This window comes from Cyprinus carpio, chromosome B17, assembly GCF_018340385.1.
Source record: "Cyprinus carpio isolate SPL01 chromosome B17, ASM1834038v1, whole genome shotgun sequence".
Classification (NCBI taxonomy): Eukaryota; Metazoa; Chordata; class Actinopteri; order Cypriniformes; family Cyprinidae; genus Cyprinus; species Cyprinus carpio.
The window spans coordinates 6,090,439-6,111,314 of NC_056613.1; the positions used below are offsets into that span (position 1 = coordinate 6,090,439).

A 20,876-nucleotide genomic window follows, 5' to 3' on the forward strand; every position below is an offset into this window, starting at 1 on the left:
TCTAGGAATGAAGTGATCAGCAACACTTCATCAAACCATCCTGCCATTTTTTCCCAGAAGAATAACTACTTTTTTTTGCTAGAGTTTGTTAGCACAATCTGCGGTACGCTGTTGTTGAAGGCCGATAATTCATGTAAACATCCTGTTTGCTCGCACCTCTCCCTGATTGCGCAGAGCCATGTTAATCTTCTTTAAACAGTCAACATTTTTCTGATTAGCTTATCCACCAGTAGAGACTACAGTGGTGCTCACTTACTGCCCAAACCTCAGTTTCCGTCCCACTCCAAAATGCCTAATGGTTCCCCTCATTGCGTTTGACTGTGAGGGTTCAATGATCCCATTCCATTTTGTGGTATTACAGAGAATGGTTAAATATTTCCAGATGACAAATAATTGGAAAATTGGGGATATTTTTCACCTTGAATGTAATGGCATTAATTTTAATGATATACATGCTCTGTGTTATGAGATTAATGAAGGAAAATTGTTTTTTCACCATTCCCTCATAGAGTTGTCAGGAGGGAAAAAGCTTTTCTTCAGCCACTCTGAGTGAATGGTGTGTGTGTGTGTGTGTGTGTGTGTGTGTACACAGCTTTTATGGGGGGATTAATTCTTGAGGGGTCTGTTATCTGCCGAGCAGCAGCGGTACTTTTCATTCTTTCCTGATACGTCGGGTGAAAATAAAAGGCTGCTACCTTTCGAATGTGGCTGGAGGGTTATTATGAGTTGGAGAGCTGGGAGAAAATGCATAGGGGCTGTTTAATGAGGAATTGTCCTGCTGCCGCTCTCTAGGCATTCATGTATCATTTATCCATGGTCAGAGACTAAGGCATTGCAATCCGCCGGGCCATTGTGTGTGTGAGCGCGCGCCTAATGTCGGCCTTTTATGCCGTTCGCGCATTCGCCTCCTGAAATGGCTCACTTTCAATGGAGAAAATGAAGACCATTACATTGCAACAAGCTAATAAAGAGACCCCTGCTCAAAGAAAAGGAGAACAAAACAAAAAGTCCTTTTAGAGAGCATCGTGTGGCTTTTCCACATGACTCACACGGCCACTTGGAGGGAATGAAAGATAAAGAAGGGGAGAGGGAGAAAGTAACTGAACTCTGAACTATAAAAAGCTGCAGACATAAAGAAGTCGCATTATCTTAGATTTAAGACTTTTTTTTTTTTTTCCATGACATCATGTGTAGGTTTTTGTTTTACGGCTCATCGTGTCATAAGATGTTTTTCAGTGCAGGATCTTCCGTTGTTTGTTTTCGATCACGTTTTTGTCGTGGGGTCAGATCTTCCGGGAGACTGTGAGAAAAACAAGGAAGACTGTAATTAAGCAGACGGGCGCTTAATGAAAGAGATCTAACACACAGTCTAGAGCAATGCTTCTCTAAATAGTGTCTGTGAATAATAGCTAGAGCGTCCTCAAAAAAAGAAAAAAATCTATTTATCGTTCTGTCTGTAGTTGTATTATTGTTCTTCTCTGTCTGTCATATCTGTCCATCTAGATATCTTTTTTTATTACATTAATGTTGTTGTTGATCACCTGTCTAATGTGTAAGCTAATTAACCTGAAGTGATCGAAGAGGAGTCATCTGGTAGAATATTTCTCTTCATTAGCTCTTACGATTAAATGTGCTGTATCCAGGAACAGTTTCCACCTGCTTAAGAAGAACGAAAAACTACTGAGAGAGCTGAAGAATCTGGATTCAAGGCAGTGGTATGTTATGCCACTTTTTATCCACTGTTGTTTCTTTTAAAGCTATTAGGAATGATCTTGTAAGGGCAAAGGGACATTATTTTCTAAAGTCTGTGAGACCACCTGACAAAAATGAATACCTGTTTTGCTCCTAAATTTGCTTTCTTCTCTATTTACTTTTTTAGTCGTGAAACGCACAAGATTGCTGTGTTTTATGTGGCAGAGGGGCAGGAAGACAAGCACTCAATTCTGTCCAACACAGCCGGGAGTCAGGCCTATGAGGACTTTGTGTCAGGCCTGGGCTGGGAGGTAAAATCTTGATAATTATTTGCTGGGTGGCAATTCATTAATAAATGTCCTATATATATATATATATATGTATGTATATATATATATATATATATATATATATATATATATATATATACACACACATATTTAAATGTTATATGTGATGTTAAAATTACACATAATTTATATGTGATATTAAAGGGATACTCCACCCCAAAATGAAAATTTTGTCATTAATCACTTACCCCCATGTAGTTCCAAACCCGTAAAAGCTCCGTTCATCTTCGGAACACAATTTAGGATATTTTGGATGAAAACCGGGAGGCTTGTGACTGTCCCTTGGACTGCCAAGTAAATAACAGTGTCAAGGTCCATAAAAGGTATGAAAGTCATCGTCAGAATATGCCACTTGCCATCAGACGTGCAATCTGGGTTATATGAAGCGACGGGAACACATTTTGTAAGCGAAGAAAACAAAAATAATGACTTTATTCAACAATTCCTTTGTCAACAGTCTCCTCTGTGTCTCTCCATATCACCGTATGCTGCTTATGCTCTTCTGTATCATCCGCGCCACAAGGATGCGCTGTTTTCTTTCAAATCAAAGCTAAGTACACACAGAAACAGCAATTCCTTGTGGCGCGGATGATACAGAAGAGCATAAGCAGCATACGGTGATATGGAGAGACACAGAGGAGACTGTTGACAAAGGAATTGTTGAATAAAGTCATTATTTTTGTTTTCTTCACTTACAAAATGTGTTCCCGTCGCTTCATATAACCCAGATTGCACGTCTGATGGCAGATGGAGTATTCTGACGACGACTTTCATACCTTTTATGGACCTTGACACTGTTATTTACTTGGCAGTCCAAGGGACAGTCACAGGCCTCCCGGTTTTCATCCAAAATATCTTAAATTGTGTTCCGAAGACGAACGAAGCATTTACGGGTTTGTAACGACATGGGGGTAAGTGATTAATGACAAAATTTTCATTTTGGGGTGGAGTATCCCATTAATTCATGGGCCTAACAAACTCTGTCCTCAATGTTCAGGTGAACCTAACGAGTCATTGTGGTTTCATGGGCGGCCTGCAGAGGAACAAGAGCACGGGTTTGACCATGCCTTACTTCGCCACCTCTACAGTTGAAGTGATGTTCCACGTTTCCACGCGCATGCCTCCGGACTCAGACGACTCGCTCACTAAAAAGGTAAACTTGTAGAAGTTGCCATTTCGAAGTGAACTTACGATTTTAGTCAGGTTACATGACAAATTTCCACCGGAGCTACTTTAGTATTATTTAGATACTATTTTAGCATTTTGAATTAGCTTTTGTTTTTATATTTTCAGGTTTAATTTCTGTTAGTTAAAGTTTTAGTCATTTTGTTATGTGCTTATGCCATTTTTAAAAGTTTTTTTTATATATTTCTATATAGTTTTAATTTATTTGTATTTCATTTATTAGTAAATGATCACTTTTTTTTCAGTTAGTTGCCAATTGAAATATTTTGAAGTTTAACTTTTTTAATCTATTCAATTATAGTTTTAGTTTTAATTAACAGTAACAAAACAGATTTTTAGCACATATTGATACTTAAGAGTTTTAAGACTTTTCGTAAATAATCTCTGTATGACATACTATCTTCTGCTAAACACGAAGAAGGTATTTCTGAACAGTGTTATTTTTTACGTCTACGGGTTCAAAACATCTAAATAACCCATTTTGCAGCTTTGCCAACTAGACTGGAGCTTTGCCTCGTGAACATTTGTCTGCATAGTACACCAGTCTCAATGGAACAAGGAGAAATCTTGTTTTCCTTCACTAAAAAGCTGGTGATTCTCTAAAGAGTTAAACTTTCCCCCTCACAGCTCAACCTGTGGCAGGCCTTTTAGATTGTAGTCTTTGTCATTTCTTTCATAGCTCTTCTGTCTAGAGTTATCTCCAGCAGTGCAGCTCTGCTCCTCCTGTGCGGTGGGTGAAGTGGGACACAGAACCTCACTGACCTGTGCGTTCACACCTCATCATTAAACCCAACCCAGGCTAATCTGAGGGGTGGGACACTTATACCTGCCGAGAGCTGCGCTTTTGTGTTTCTGGGTTCCCCATAGAGAGAAAAGGTCCTATCTGCTACCAGAACAGAGAAAAGGAGAAAGTAATGACTCCTAACAGCTGTACTTTATTCTCTCGTTCTGCCTCTCCCACTGGCTTTTATCTTGTCTCGCTTTTATTTAAAGAGGGATGTCGCACCCTTCTTTTTCTCACTCTTCCTCGCAGTCGATGTGACCTTATGGAGAAACATTGCTCTCTAGTTTTTCCCTTTGTAAAGGTGTTTAGGCACTTTTTTGCCCTGTGGGCTTTTATAAATTAAACTCTCTTTAAACACACTTTTACTTCTACTAATAAAATCCAACAGTGTACACACATCTCAAATGATGAACTGTTTAATAGTATTCAACAATGGAAATGACAATGACCAAAAGACTACTTTGGTTTTTTTAAATATATATTTTGTCTTAATAAATATTGAAAAGTGTTATGATTATTTCTTGAAGATAAAAAAATGCTAATATTTTTATTGTGGATTTTCATGTTTTAAAATTGAAGTTTTTGATCTGGGACAAAGGTAGAATCATTTTATTCATTAAGCATGTTTTATTAGATTGTGCGAGTGTTAACCCTTTGAGAAAACTTTTATTCAATTAACTCTTTGGAGAGATTTTTAAGCCAAATACAGTTTTGGAATTTTGAACAAAAATAAATGATAAAAAAATGATATAATTTAGCCATAATATTTCTCACCGTGAAAATAGCCACAGAAGCTGAAATGGCGTTAAACACAAACACACAAAATGAGACAAAGGTAAGCAATAAAATATAGAAGCAAAAATAAAAATAAAGGCATGGTAAAAAGTTGCCATGCCAAGTCAGTTTATTGTGACCTTCATATAACAAAAAGAACTGTTACAAGCTGTTAGTTTTAATAAAAATCAACCCCTGGGACATTAAAGTGTCCGTACTTGAAGAAACACCCGCAAATGTAAGTCTGCATGGGTATTTTTTTCCGTTCACATGGGCAGCACAAATCTAATAATGTGCAGCATTATCCTTAATGAGCTTGGCTGGAAGGCTGTGATATGGGGCTGTTTGTGGAGCGGCCAGCCCCATGCCGAATGACCAATCGCTTGTCATTAGAGCTGTCCCCTCACTTCCTCACTCATACGTCTTCTGGGGCAGAGATGAGGCGATAAGGTGCTAATGTGCCCCAAAGACTTATTAATGAACGCAGATAGAAATGTGATATTGTGGCGAGGGACGGTGGGGAGGGAGGGAGGGCTACAGTGGACCGTAAGAGGGACGTTTCATGGGGCGCTTATTGGGTGGTAAAGGGGGGCTCTAAATAGATTACCACGTTTAGTCTGAAATGGTCTCGCCTACAGCTTATTGTATCTTCTCTGTTTTTATGAGCTGGGCAGGTATGCTGAAAGGGGGGTTGTGGGATATTGTCGGGAAGATGTTGATCTGTAATTGGCTTTAAGCAGAAGGATGACAAGATGTTAGGTCCGTTTTTGTGGCCCACTTTTTTTAAACCAATATTTGTCCCTGTTGAGAGAAATGGAGGATTATGAATGACATGCACATTAAAGTCAACATGATTTTACTTCTGTGCCATATTTCTGAGTAAAACTCAGAAGATACTCAATCAGAAAGAAATGTAGAACTGTAGATTTGCAGATCTGTATTTGATTGATCTTCATATAGAAAGTACAGAAGTGCAAACAGACCAGCGAGAGGTTGGAAAGTGATCTTAAATGAGTTCAATTCAGAGAGAAGAATAAATAAGTTTCTCAGTACGGGCACTTTTTCTGGTCATTTTTTCTTCAGTTTTTTTTTCAGTTCATCACTTTTTTTTTTCTGCGCATTTGTACAAATTTGAGCTCAAATGATTGTAAAATGTACAAATGCACCAAACAGTGTTTAAAAGAAACTATCTTTTTAACAGTATAAATGCAATTACTGTCTTTTTTAATCAATTTAATGCATCCTTGCTGAATAAAAGTATACTTTTTATTTTTTTTTATTTTTTTTTTTAATCTTACTGACCTTAAACCTCTGAACAGTAGCAAAAATTGTTAAAGGGTTAAAGTCATCTAAAATATGACATGTATAGATGGAGTTTTTAGGAGGAAGATAAAATGCAGAACTGTGCAAAACGTGTATCTTTTTAACATATTAAAATCAAGGATTTATGCATTCATTACCATAACTGTGGGAAGCCAAATCATTTGTCTTCTATAATTCAAACATTTCTTTCCTCTCTGTTGTTGTGTCATTGAAGTGACTGAGCACATCTTGCAATAATAAATTTAATGCAGATCTAAATATTCTTATCACAATGAGGACGGGCCGTTTGAATTTCTACCAGAATGTTGCCACGATCTGCACTACGGGCCGCCAATCGAATGTGGCATTTCTCAGAATGATATTATATGATTAAACAAAGATGGCTGAGAGATGAAAGAAATCTCTCAGTCCAGACCACCTTATCGTCCAATAAAACTCCAATCATTTTGTCACACGGACACACACCCTGGAACGAAATGGCAGTCCCTGGTCTGTGGCAGTGCAGCTGAAGGCTGAATGTTATTCATGGCTGTAATTTGAGTACGAGGCGTGAGGTGAAGTGACGTGTGGAGCGGTTGGGCCGGTGAAGGGGTTTTGGACTGCTGTCCCTGCCCTGCAGGGTAGCTGAGGGGACCTCCACGCCACACACGGCTATATTCCACCCAAATTAGATTGGGTCTGTCCCTGTGCTGCATTGCCTATCATGACTTCTCAGAGGCAAATTGGATTTGCAAGGGCTGCTGGAGAGGCTATCCAGAGCACGATCTTCCGATAGCAACTCTAAACCATGTTAACTAGACACTAAAGCGTGTCAGCAGCGCAGCCGCTGGTGCCACAGCGCGCACACATTTATTTTTCTGCTTTTTTTTTTTCTTCTTGCAGCTGCTGTTTTATGCAATGTTTATTTTCTAATGGCAGTTATGGCAATTATTTTGTTGCTTTGATTTTTTTTGTAGCATCATATAAAAACTAGTCACTGCTATATACATATGAAGGTTGTAGAGTATTCATTTTGGACCTGTTCAGCTTCATGTTCCTATGATCCTTGCTGTTTTAAGTAACTTGAGCCGTAACCTCAAAGCAGTTAAAGAAATAAACGATGTCCATTGCTGAGTCCAAAGGACAGAGTTTGTCATTGGCTGCATAAAGGTTGCGGCCGTCGCCCGGGACAGTTGGCGGGTCACTGCGCCCATGGCCTTGGCAGTGATTGAGTGGGTCCTGGGAAGATGGAGTGATCGGTGGAAGATAGATGAGAGGAGGAGAGACGGACCAAGTGTCCGTTCACTCAACTGTCACAGCGCAAGGTTAATAACGCTGGAGTGGATAGCACTGTACCACGGCTACATGCAGTCGAGATTCAAACCAGTTACATTTTTGCTTTTGTTTTGGAGAACATGATGGTCATAAAATATGACCAGCATACAAACTCAAGGCTTCTTCTATTGTTGCAGAGTAAACAATGCAATACAAGTGTATTATGCATGTGAACTCCACAATGAAATTGAGGTATCACCATTGAGCATTAAGTTACTATAGACCAACCATATCTTTAATAAGTATACTTTAAATCTGTTTGGACAAAGGCATAATCTAAATGACATCTTTTATGTATTCTCTCTCCATACAGTTAAGACACTTGGGTAACGATGAAGTGCACATCATTTGGTCCGAGCACTCGCGGGACTACCGGAGAGGCATCATTCCTACTGAGTTTGGAGACGTGCTCATCATCATCTACCCCATGAAGAACCACATGTACAGCATCCAGATCATCAAAAAACCCGAGGTGAGCTCAACAGTGAACCAATAAGGACAAAACTGTCATTGAATTATTTCTGATTCCCGTCTGTAACTAGACATGTCACAAACAATCATTTTCTGAATTAGATAATTTTTTTTAATCTTTTTAATTTATTCAAATAGATTTGTAAAACACATTTAAAGCACCTGACTCTAATAGAAAACTTTTGTCTGTGAGTAAACGTGCAGGATGGGGATAAAATGTTGGCTATACAGTAATGTTCAAAAATGTGGGGCCAATAAGATTTTTTTTTTTTTTTAAGTAATTAATATTTTTATTTAACAATAAGGCATTTAATTATACAAAAAAAGTTAAAATCTTTAAAAAAAATCTATTTCATATAAATGCTCTTTTGAACTTTCTATGCATCTACTAATACAACATCACAACTAATTTCAGGCTAAATGCATTTGAATTCCCTGAAACCCTCGTCCATACTTCAAAAAAGAAAAAACGATTTTAACGACTGCTGAACAGAGAGATCGGTATACAGTAAAGCAAAGATATTTGTTTGTGCATCACATCCATTTGTTTTTCTGTAAATGAGCTCAATGTTTGGTACAGGAGACAGTGGAAGCGTATCTGTCTTTGGGCACTACCAGCCATTGCTTCCTGCTCAGTTATGTCAGGGCTAATTGAATGAATGGGATTCTCAGAATCGAATTCCGCTGTGGAGATGGATCCGAGACGAGAGACTCAGTCTTTCATGCAGTCTGAGGAAATGTAGAAAGATGGAGAGATAAAGAGAGACGAGGCCTGGCTTTTATGAAAGTCCATTTAGACCCCATTTCAGTGCATGAGGGCTATTCACTGTATCTTTTCTGCTTAATGTCAGGGATTTTTTTATGTAACAGACTGAAATACGTCGGAGGTTTTGACATTTCCATGCCTCCTTTTATTTGAAGGATAAAGCTGCTAGCTTATAGGATGTGTAAAGTCCTGTTCACAAAAAGTATGATAAAACTAAGTATTTTCAAACAATGTTTTAGACCAAATCTATTTATTCTGAAAACAAAAGTTTACCTGAATATAATGTTCTTTATCTGAAAAAATTCAAATTCACTACCATTTTAGAGCTTGGGGTCGATAAGATTGTTATTTTGAAATAAATTAATACTTTCAAAGACACATTCTGTTTATATAAGTATAAATCATTACCTTAATAATGTTACAAAAGATGTCAAATAAATGCTGTTCTTTTATACTTTGTGTTCATCAAAGAATCCTGAAAATGTATCATGGTTTCCACAAAAATTTTATGTAGCAATGATTTCAACGTTGAATAAAAATAAATGTTCCTTCAAATCAGTATGTTAGAATGATTTCTGAAGTTATGACTGGAGAAATAATGCTGAAAATTCAGCTTTGATCACAGGAATAAATTACATTTCAGAAAATATATTCCAATAGAAAACAGTTATTTTAAGCTGTACTAATATTTCACAATACTTTTCTGTATTTTTGATTAAATAAATGCAGCTTTGATCAGGATAAGAGACTTCAATAAAAGCATGAAAAATATCTTAAAAAGAAAAAAAAAAGTACTGTATAAAATAAAATGGATTTGAATAAAACAAAAGGAACCATCACAATACAATATTTCAGACTCAAAGTGAAGGAGTTTATAGAGATTCATTGTTTCATTTTATAATCTTGTCTAGCACATTTTTCATGCTGAAAATATGGACTTATGGGAGTGTGAATAGGCCTTAATACTGATTGAAATGTGTGTTTTGTTCCTGCTTAAAGCTGCTCATATTTTGCTCTTCACAGGCCATTAAGTGTTCATATATCATGTCATCTCACTTTCCACAGGTGCCGTTCTTTGGTCCCTTGTTTGATGGAGCCATAGTGGATGGAAATATCTTACCCACAGTGGTGCGAGCCACGGCCATCAACGCCAGCAGAGCTCTGAAATCCCTCATCCCTCTTTACCAAAATTTGTATCCTTTTCCAGACTTTAACGAGTGCACATGTGAGCTTCTGTCATGTTTAAGGTGGCAGAAGCCTATTATCATTGGTTTTCTGCTCTCTCCTCCTGCCATACAGACCTGGCTCACGTATGAACGGATTGACTTGTGAGCTGTCAGGTTGATTCTGATGGGAGCAGGTAGAGCCGCTCGATAATTATCGATGTCTTATTTCTCAGCTCTGCACATGTAGAGCACCGCTCTCTGCTCACCCAGTCATGCGGGTGATGGAATCATTCTGATCACTCCTCAATGCCTGCTAACCGTGATGCACAGCCATTTGCTTTAGAAATGCCTCTCTGGCAATTTAATGTTCTTTTCTGTCTCTCTTTTTCTCTGTCACACGATCTAAACCTCTGCTGTTGTACTTAATCTTTTTTAAGGCTTTTTCAACCTCTTTATTGTTATATATACAAGTTATTATTATACATACACAACATACATTGTCTTTTAAAATAAGCTTGAATAGTAGTAGTTTGGGCTTGTTTACCTTTATGTAATATTAGGGCTGTCAACTTTAATATGGAAAAGGTTTACTGAAATGGGTTTTTATAAATGAAACCTATATAAAACTTTTCTGCACTTAAAGACAGCCGTTTGATCAAAAATAAAATAAAAAACGTAATATGGTGAAATATTATTGCAAATTAAAATAACTGTTTTCTATTGTAATTGGTTTTCAAGAAACATTTCTTATATATTATTAATATTTTTGTGGAAATTGTGAGTATTTTTCAGGATAAATATATACACATACAAATGTTGTACATATATTGTAAAAAAAAAAATATATATATATATATATATTGTAAAAACATATATACATTTCTTTACTGTCAATTTTGATAGAACAATTAATGCACTGTCAATTTTGATTAAGATTGCACAAACGTGAACAAAAACAATTTTGATTAAGTTATTGCATCCTTGCTGAACAAACGTATAAAAAAAAAAAAAATTTACTGACCCCAAACTTTTTTTATTGTTTTGGGAATCTGTGTTTCCTATTTTGATTTTGATTAATTGCAATGTCTAAATCTAATGAATTGACAGCCCTAATAATTAGTGGTGCTTACCGAGGTTGTAAGTGTGTTTTAGTGTTAGTGATTTCGATCTTTAGTATTAAACTTTAGTTATTGCTTTAAGTGATTTGGACTGGTGAGTGGGAAAAATCCCATAGTTTTGCATTGAAGGATGAACCTGAGCCATACCTACAGACCAGAATATTATTGATGGTTGGTTCTTTTGACTCTTAAAGGATCATCATTTTGATAAGAAAAAATCTATTTTTAAGAAAGGCAGCCTGGATTTGAACTTGTAAGCAAGCGACCACCCATCATAATTTTTGCATGGTCAAGTGCCACTATAAAAATCTAGTTTCTTTTACTTGGACATTCTGCTTTGTTTTGTCCAGAAACAGTTATTGGTAACTAATTACAGCCACTGTATGCTTTAGATAATGTTCAGTATCCAAACATTTCCAAGTCCAAATCCAGCCTCTCTTGTCTCCTTTCTTTAAGAGCGCTCTTTTCTTCTCAAAGAGATGCTACTTCCAGAAAACAAAGCAAAGTCGGAGATGAGGGGAGAAAAAGAGAGAGAGAAAAGGGGGGGAAAGTGATTCTCATCTGCCATGTCCTCCAAGCCAGAGAGATTGTTTGGCTCAGCTTGAGTCTTTCGCTCGCAGCAATCTCGCCCATCTGTGTGCCTGCGCGGAGCTCGATAGTGGACTGAGCTATTGATTGGCGTGAGCCGCACAGGTCGATGCTCCTGACAGCCTGAATTACAGTAATCTGTCATTATCGACGGATGTCTCTCCAAACCTTTTCTCTCTCTCTTTCTCTTTTCTCTCTCTTGGTCTGTTTTTCTGTTCAGTCTGATTCCCTTTATTTTGAAACTGTCCCTCGCTCTTTTTTCTTTTTTTTTTGACTGCCCTCGCACCTTCTTTTCATTCTGACCTGTGCGAATAATTGATGACTGTGAGGGATGGATGGCAGGCTAGTAGTGATTAGAAGATCTATGTGCCAGACGAGCTGCTCTCCTGCAATGAAAACGGGCCGTGAGACTGAGAGGACCCCAGGGATGTAAGGAAGGAAGTCACAGTATCTCCTGCTTACCTGTTGATGGTGCCGCCACATGCAGTCAATGCAGAGAGAGAGAAAGTGATGTAGACTAATTGTCCCTATAACATCCTCGTATCTCTGAATCAATCCCTGACTGGAGGTGTGGTGTAGTAGTTAAAGTTCAGAACTGGTAAAGTTGCTGGTTTAGTCCCCATAAGGAGCTAGTCATGAACCATCATCAAATTTGTTCCACTCACCCTCATTGTCATAAATTATGAGATCTCTAGAATTTTAGGGTTGGGTATCGATAGTTTTCCTAAATTGATTCAGTTCCAATTCACAAGTTCTCAAATTTGATTTACTTTGGTTAAATTCTGATTCATTTGAGTATATTGTAGTAATTAATTTTTTTCTTAGAATTGCTTACTTATGAAAGGTTTTCTACTGCTTATGCAGTAACACACATAAATTACATTATTATTTAGTGTCTGTTGGAAATCGAGTTACATTGGTCACCCTTTTTGTGAACTAATTGTGCCTTTTTTTTGCTCATGAATTGTGCTGCTTTGCCAGTTCTGTATGTTTCTGATTCACTAAAAGAACCGTCTTATAAGAGTGGTTCATTTCAGGATTCAGGCTATGCTGGTTACACTGTGTTTTTGAATCACTAATAGAACCAGCTCCTAAGAGTCATTTGTTCATTAAATATGCTATATTGTTCCTGCTGTATGTTTTATTAGAAGAACCGACTCATAAGAGTCTGGCGTTTTGGATTAAGGCTACACTGGTCATGTATGTTTTTGGTTCACTAAAAGAACCAACTCATAAGAGTCATTCATTTGGGGATTCACTTTACACTGGTCATATGATATTTAAGTCACTAAAAGAACTGGATCAATAGAATATTTTGTTTTGGGATTTAGGCTACAATGGGCATTCTGTATGCTTTTATATGACGTAAAGAACTGAATCTTAAGAGTCAGTGATTGGATGAATTGGACTGCACTGGTTGCACTCACACTGTTTCGGTTGATTTGCATAATTTGAAAGCTGTGGAAGTAGTTAAAATATGTACACTTGGAAAGAATACATTGGCTTTCAAGTCTTTTTCCAGCTGTATAATCATACTCGTTTTCTTCCACTTGAATTACGTATCACGCTGAGCCTCAGTTTATCACTTTTAGTTTCACAGAAAAACAAAATTAGATTTGGTCTGGACGCAAATGTCAGGTGCTGTTCTTGCTGAAGAGGTCCTCATTTAGAAATGTTCAAATGATGCACCAGCTGACGCATGATCACAGTATCCCCTCTTTAGCTCAGCAGAGACGTTTGTTGTGAGGTAAATGATCTAGATTTAAGAACGACAGACCAGCGTTTTTCTTTTATAAAAATTCTGCAGTATGCCTTTTTCAAGCAATGTCAAAACATCTTTTTTCCCTAATTTTTGCCCTGAAACTATAAACTTTTAATTAGCTGTTCTCACCCCCCTCCCCATCTCTTCTCTTTTCTCATTCTGTAAGCCAACACGCCTCAACCTCTCTTGTGCCTGACTCTAAGTTCCAGTTCCTTCTCTTGGCCCCGGGTTGCGTCCATCTGCCTCCCCGCGCACTGATCCCTCATTCGGCATGACTGTGAAATTAGGGCCTGGAATGGATAGAAAGGCGCCTCTTTGGTCTTAATGTCTGTTGGAGGGAAAAAAAACTGCAGATAGCAGGTAGCTGGCGTGGGTCAGTGTTATGAATGCTGGGCAGACAGAGTAACAGGGTTAAACCGCAGATAGCACAGGAGTAATCCAAAGGGCCATGTGTGGAAAAAGAGCCCAAGCTCGGGGCCTTCCAAGCAGCCTTAGTCTCTGAGGGCACCATGTTGGGTCTGAGTGATAAAATGTTCTGGGCTGCCATATGTGGAAGTGTGTGTGCGTTTTAAACACCCCACTTCGATAAGAGCTAGTTGACCTGTCTCGCCCCCAGGCAACCGGATCGCTACAGCTGCTAGTCTTCTTGTAACGCATCCTGGAATGAAGTGGATCTAGATCTGGTCCTTCAAGCCCTGATTGCACGGCGAGAGAAACCCACATTATCTGATCCGCCTGGCTCGCGGCTGCGAGTTGGCCGGGGGGATATTGGGTGTTGTTGGCTTGGACTCTGCGAGAGAGAAAAAACACGTAAGTCTAAGAGTCACGGCCATCTTCCATCTGTCAGTGGTCGATTGGGATGCAGGGGGAGAGGAGGGGACATGCTAAGCAGCTTCCCAATTGGCCGTGCCAGTCCAGTGGTGTGTGTGGGACTGTTCCAGCTCTGCCGTGACAGCGGGGGCAGGCCCGCTGGCTGCTGATTGGCAGCGATAAGTGCCGGGCTGCTGGGGTCAGCATATGGCAGGGCGTGATAGCGGAGAGAGTGGAAGAGCTTTGGGTCATAGCCTCCTTCCTTTTGACTCTGGCTTTTCCAAAGGCAACCGAGCTGATGGAAGCAGCAGGCCAGCGCTTCCCCTTTTGTCCCCATGCTTGAGCGGCCTGCGCACACACACACACACACACACACACACACACACACACACACACACACACACACACACTCGACGTAGCCACCGCCAAACGCCTAACGGCCAGCGCTGCCACACACTGCCAGCTCTCACAATGGGCCCTATTGTGTCCCAGTAACAACGTTGTTTGCTGGTGTGTGTGTGTGTGTGTGTGAAGGGGGATGGAAGGTTGCACTATTCACTAATTGTCCCATCAGTGCGATAAAGGGGGTGGAACAGATTAAGGGGGGGGTTTGAGGTAATGGTGGGGTCAGTGCTTAATTGCTTTTGCCATTTTCTTTCTCTGTCTGTGTCTTTATTTTGTTCATTAGTCATTACTGTAACTGCACAAGCGACACCCGTCGCTGTTGTTTTTTTCCAGCACAGTTCACCTCAGTGGCATTAATATGTCTATCAATCACTGAGCCAGCCACTCCTTCTAACTTCTCTCCTGTTTTGACCTGTTAGCACTGACAGCTTCATCCCCAGACTTTCCAGTCAGTCAAACACAGGCCGTGTGTGAATGAGTGAGGTGCAGGGTGTGTAACAGAAAAAAATGTTGTTGTGTGGCCCCCTCCGGCTCGGGATAGATTGGTAAACAACAAGCTCCCTGGGGGTGCATGGCGATGGGGAATGTGGGTCTGACTCTTACGAAGTGTTTAGGATGCGCTGCAGGCTTCTCTCAGTGTAGCAGAGACGCATGTCTGTCTCTATCTGTCTGTCTGTCTGTCATCTGTCGCTCTGTCATTTGTTCTACCATTATATCTTTTGTTCTATTTTCCTGTTTATCTGTCATTCTATCGTTCTTTTTCTGTTCTTTCTATTGTTCTGTTATTCTATCTGTCTTTGTGTCTGTCATCTATAGATCTGTCTGTCTGTCTCTATGTTTGAAAGTTTCACTTAAAAAAACAGCTTTTTGGATGTATTTCCTAATTAGTTCTATTAATTTATATTAGTTTTATGAAAGTTTTACTTGACCTTTTTAATGACTTGTAAGGGGTGAATCCAGAATGAAGTACCCCCAGAATATTACTGCAGCCTTTGCTCGTAGTAAGCATAAAGAGAAATCACATAATCAGTTATTTTTTGGGAGGGTTTAATATTCTAGAAGTGTCTAGAATTGCTTAATTCTACATGAATAAGGGCCAAATATCTGATCTCATCTGATATTGTTTTGACTGGTAGAGCTGTGAAGATATTCCACAGAATTTTATAATAATGTATTATTTTATTTAAATGTTGCAAGTTTGTCCATCGGCGCATCAGAACCTGCTGAAACATGTTAGATAATAAACACTCCTTGTGTGAATTCAGACCTCGACTTGTTTCTGCAAAGCTAAATGTGATTTAAAGAATTAATAGCCATGGCATTTGAAAGCCGTGGTGAAAAATCTCCACTTTCAGTAAAACCACAAAATCAGGTTACTGTTTAAAAAGGACATGCACAGGAGGCAGATGGCAAGCCCACCTTCACTCATTCATACTAATCAGGACCGCCATGTACTTGTAGCTCGGCGTACACGCAGCCCTCTCTGATAGCATTAGCGCTGACTTGCACGTCGTGAATGTTAAATAAATGTTGCATTTGCAACAGCAGCACGCACATCACTTTCCCCCTGGGGCGCGGAGACAGGACGCAGGGCGATAAATCGGGCCGGCCGCTCTCGGGGCTGTATTTCACAAGCCCTTCAATTTGGTTTCAGCGGAGATTAATAGGAGAGGCTGTGATGCTGGAGCCCGGGCCCAGATCAGTGTCTCGGAGCCCCAGGCAACGGTGCATTAGCCTGGGCTATCTCTCCTCTCATCTGCTTGTGCCACGTGGAGACATTGGCCGTAATGATGGGGCTATGGCAGCCAGCCGCTGCACCGTGCCTCGCTAATAAAATCACTGTTAGGGCCACGATATCAGCAGGCATCAGATGGAAAAATAAACCGATTATGCTCCACTTCAGGGCACACATAGATTTCTGTAATTATACTCTGTAAAACTCCTCAAATTTGATTATTTGTGTGATGTTTTTCTCTGTCACTTTTCTGATCTCGTTCTCTTTCTCTCTGCCTCTACAGAGTTGGTGCCGATGTATTTGTATTGCCTGCTCATATCTTAATTTTTAAGGTTTATTTTTTTTGTTGGTTGGTTTGATCAACATTTTAATATTTGCTGCAGAATTTTTCAGTGGGTATAAGTGGGTAGATGTGATTAGATTTCTTAATCGATGCCAGATCTTAACAGCAAAAGTTAGTTTGAAGTATAGACTTGGAAACACTCATTTTAAAGGAATCGTTCACATAAAAATGAAAATTTCCTGAAAAATTACTCTTTCTCAGGCCATCCAAGATGGAGATGAGTTTGTTTCTTCATTGGAACAGGCTCTTGAGAAATAATGCATTATATCACTTGAGATGAAAATGACATGATAAAAACTGTATAAAAAAACACAATAATCTGCAATAAAATACAAGTCCTCTATTAATATCATTGCATTCTTCATTGGAAGTCATCTTATCTGAATAAAAAAAAAATTTAAAAAAAATAAACACATCAAGCATAGTTTACAAGTGAAAACAACAGTCTAAAACCGTTCTAAACAAATATTTTGGTGGATTTTGATGTTAGAAGACAACAGAAGAGGAATTGGAGGAAGCGTTATTATGGACTTGCTAGAAGTAATGGTTTAAAGTTAAAGTGCCTTAAATGGACTTGTTTCTTACAAACGTAGCTTTTTGCTTCACAAGAGGCTAATTGATAAACTGAAGTGGATTGCTTGTGAATTATTGTGATGTTTTTATCAGATATTTGGACTTTCATTCTGACGGCACCCATTCACAGTGGTGAGCAAGTGATGTAATGCTTAACTTTTCCAAATCTGTTCTGATAAAGAAACTCATATACATATTTGACGTTATGAGGGTGAGTAAATGTTCAGCAAATTTCATATTTGGGGAAACTATTTCTTTAAGCAGCATGACTGAAACTGTAAATCGGCTAAGTGATTTCTCACGGTTTGACAGACGTGTCCTGACAAAAGCACCTGTGGAGGCCCTGCGGTTTGTGGTTTGAGTGAGTGCACTCCTCTGTGCGTATCCCACCGGGTTGTGTGTGAGGATACGAGAGCCGTTCGGCAGCCGGACAGTGGCTCTCTCTGTGGGGCTGCGGATCCTGTTCTGGGTTTCTTTTGAAAGGTGCCAATGCTGTCCTACAGAGGAATTCTCAGCACAGATAATAACAAGCACACCATGTGAAGAAAATGACTGATCATGTGTGTAATTAAAATGAGGCGTGTGTGTGTGCGATTTGGGACAGTGTTCTCACCCGGCTCGTCAGTTACTGTGCTGTGATAATTTGCAAGGCGAGAGCAGGGAATAGCTGTGCTTTCGGAGAGTGGAGATATTGGCCGTGTGTCATCCTTGTACTGTCACACATTCGATTGTCCCAGAGCTCTCGGATGAACGATGTGTCCAGGCACAAACGTCCTTTGAGATGCCCCATTTTTATTTGTGTTCATATTGTATTTTATTATTCATTTAGACATCAGTTCAGTATAATGAATATGTTGTAGCTGAAATTCTTGATTTTAATTGAGGTGACAAACTGGATGCAGAATTAACTTCAATTAAAAAAATTGAATGCAAAGAAAGTGGAATTACAATGAATTGGAATTCAGGTTAATGTAACTAACTTTTAAATAGAAAAACAGATTTACAAAATTAGAATGTTGAAAAGTTTGGGGTCAGTAAGTTTTTTTTTTTTTTTTTTTTTTTTAATGTTTTTGAAGTCTCATGCATTTTTTTTTTTTTGTGAAAATAAAGTAAATTCAGTCATATTGTGAAATATTATTACAATTTAAAATAACTTATTTATATTTAAATATAATTTGAAATGCAATTTCAATTTTTTTTTGTGATAGCAAAGCTGAATTTTCAACATCATTACTCCAGTCTCAAATTGTAACATGATCCTTCAGAAATAATTCTAATATGCTAATTTGGTGCTCAAGAAACATTTCTTATATTATTAATGTTGAAAATAGTTTTGCTGCTTAATATACACTAACAGTCTAAAGGTTTTTTTTTATGTTTTTAAAAAAGAATTCTCTTCTGTTAACCAAGCCTGCATTTATTTGATCCAAAATACAGCAAAAGCAGTAATATTGTGAAATATGTTTTACTATTTAAAATAACAGCTTTCTGTTTGAATATATTTTAAAATGTAATTAATTCCTGTAATCAAAGCTACATTTTCAGCATCATTACTCCAGTCTTCAGTGTCACATGATCCTTCAGAAATCATTCTAATATGCCAATTTGCTGTTAAACATGTATTATTATTATTATTATCAAAATTTAAATAATTTGAGTACAATTTTTTTTCAGGATTTTTTGATGAATGTAAAGATCCAAAGATCAGCATTTGGGAAAGAAATTTTAGAAATTAATACTTTTATTAAGCAAGGCTGCATTAATTTGATCAAAAATGATGATAAAGACATTTATAATGTTACAAAAGATAAATGCACTTCTTCTGAACTTTCTATTCATCAAAGAAACCTGAAAAAAATCTACTCTGTTTTCAACATAATAATAATAATAAATGTTTTTGAGAAGAAAATCAGAATATTAGAATGATTTCTTAAGGAACATGTGACTGGAGTAATGATGCTAAAAAATTCATCTTTGTAATAAATCACGTTTTAATATATATATATATATATATATATATATATATATATATATATATATATTATTATTTTTTTTTTTTTGTTTATAAAATAAATAGTAAAAATATTTCACAATATCACTGCTTTGTTGTATTTTGCGAGGTTGGTGAGCAGAAGAGACTTTTTGACAGGTAGTGTATTTATGTAAAACAGTAATGACCCCCCCCCCCCAAGATTCTTTCATAAATAGATTTTGTTTCCATTTATTTTAAAATAGAAATCTGTAAATCTGTCAAACTGCGAGAAAAAGAAAAAATCCTACTGACCCCAAATTTTTTAAACTGTTATTGACATTTCATCACATTTTTGTGGTCCAGGGTGAAATAAAACTTCATTTCCCAGAATTATCTGGGTTAATTCTTTAATTACAATCAGTAAATTCCTCTTCTGTCATTCCAATTCATATTCCAATTCCAGTTTCCTATGTAATGTGGCCAATTCAATTCAAATTCACAATCATAATTTAAAAAGCAGCTAATTCTTCAAATTTTCACCATTGTCATTGTTTTATTATGCCAGCGGTTGTGATGTCTCTCAGAGGTCATTGTGATCTACCTAGAAGTGTTCGCCAGACACCCTGTTGTCTTAGAGTTGTTGTCAGGGTCCAAGTGGCTGACATGACTTTGACATCGTGAAAAGCTTCTCCTCCTTTCCAGAGGCGTGCTTCTGTTCTCCAGCGCTGCTCCCGGCTTTGAGAAGGGGAGGGAACGAAATCGAGGGTAGCAGGAGTGATCAATTTGGAGGCTATCAGCACCAGCATGTTCGGAGTGCTGAATTAACACACCACCAGGGACTGTTCCTGGAGCCCACCACGAGCCCTTCACTCCTAATGTGCTAACAAGCTCACTTTTGCTGTCTCTTCAGTGGCAATTTCTCTCTTTCCTTCCAGAGCCCAGGAGTTCAGCGCGGTGACAATGAAAAGCTCTGTAGGAGGGGGGGAAGTGGCCAGGAGTATTTTCCCCCCCTTCTGCCTTTCATCCACAGGGAAAATGAGTTTCTGGTAATGCACAAAAGGCTCTTTTTTATCCTCCTCTCCTCTTCTAGCATGTGATGCTAGAGAGGGTGCGAGAACCCGGCACGCACTCTCTTAAAAGGACTTTCTCCTTTTTAACAAGCCGTCATAAAAAAACACCACCCATCAAAAATTCAATTACAGTGGATGCAAGGCCCGGGTTATTTGGGTGAATACATGGTGCAAAAAAGAGAGAAGGGAAAAAAGAAGAACTGTTTTTCCCTTTACCTCTCTCTTTGTGACACACAAAGAGGATCTGAAGTCAACAGTGGAGAGGATTTGTTGTCTTGGTGACGGTGGCATTAGAGGCTCATCTCAGGTTCAGGATGGTGACCACATGTTGGGCGGCTCTGAGAGGGCTGTTAAGAAGCACAGCGGTGGTAGTTATAACATTACGTTTATGTTGTATATACAAGTCTGATTAATTTCTTATGTATATAGGAGTTTGTGTATGTATTTCGGCTGACAAGTTCTGTGGAATATAAATTAGTCTGTGTCTGCTGAATTATCTGTTAGTGGCACTTTTAGTTTTAATCATTTGGAAGTACAGAACAGGGAGGCCACAGCTGATGTCTTGAATTCATTTGTAGCAGTCGTGATTGAATGTTTCAGTCAGTGAGACCATATGAATGCTATTCTAAGCTGTTAACACGGCTGTCAAGACCATCACCAGCTCAGTCACGTTCT

At 38.4% G+C, this 20,876-nt stretch overlaps 1 protein-coding gene across 12 annotated transcripts in view; it reads left to right on the forward strand.

Annotated features, from left to right (window-relative positions):
- Positions 1-20,876, forward strand: part of LOC109083202 (ral GTPase-activating protein subunit alpha-1-like) — a 62,802-nt gene that overhangs the window by 35,646 nt on the left and 6,280 nt on the right. For all 12 annotated transcript variants that reach the window (XM_042743327.1, XM_042743331.1, XM_042743328.1 and 9 more), the window contains 5 exons: positions 1,644-1,715; positions 1,880-2,003; positions 3,040-3,195; positions 7,736-7,894; positions 9,725-9,852. In XM_042743327.1, coding sequence (XP_042599261.1) covers positions 1,644-1,715; positions 1,880-2,003; positions 3,040-3,195; positions 7,736-7,894; positions 9,725-9,852 — 639 coding nt within the window. The remainder of the gene's footprint in view (positions 1-1,643; positions 1,716-1,879; positions 2,004-3,039; positions 3,196-7,735; positions 7,895-9,724; positions 9,853-20,876) is intronic.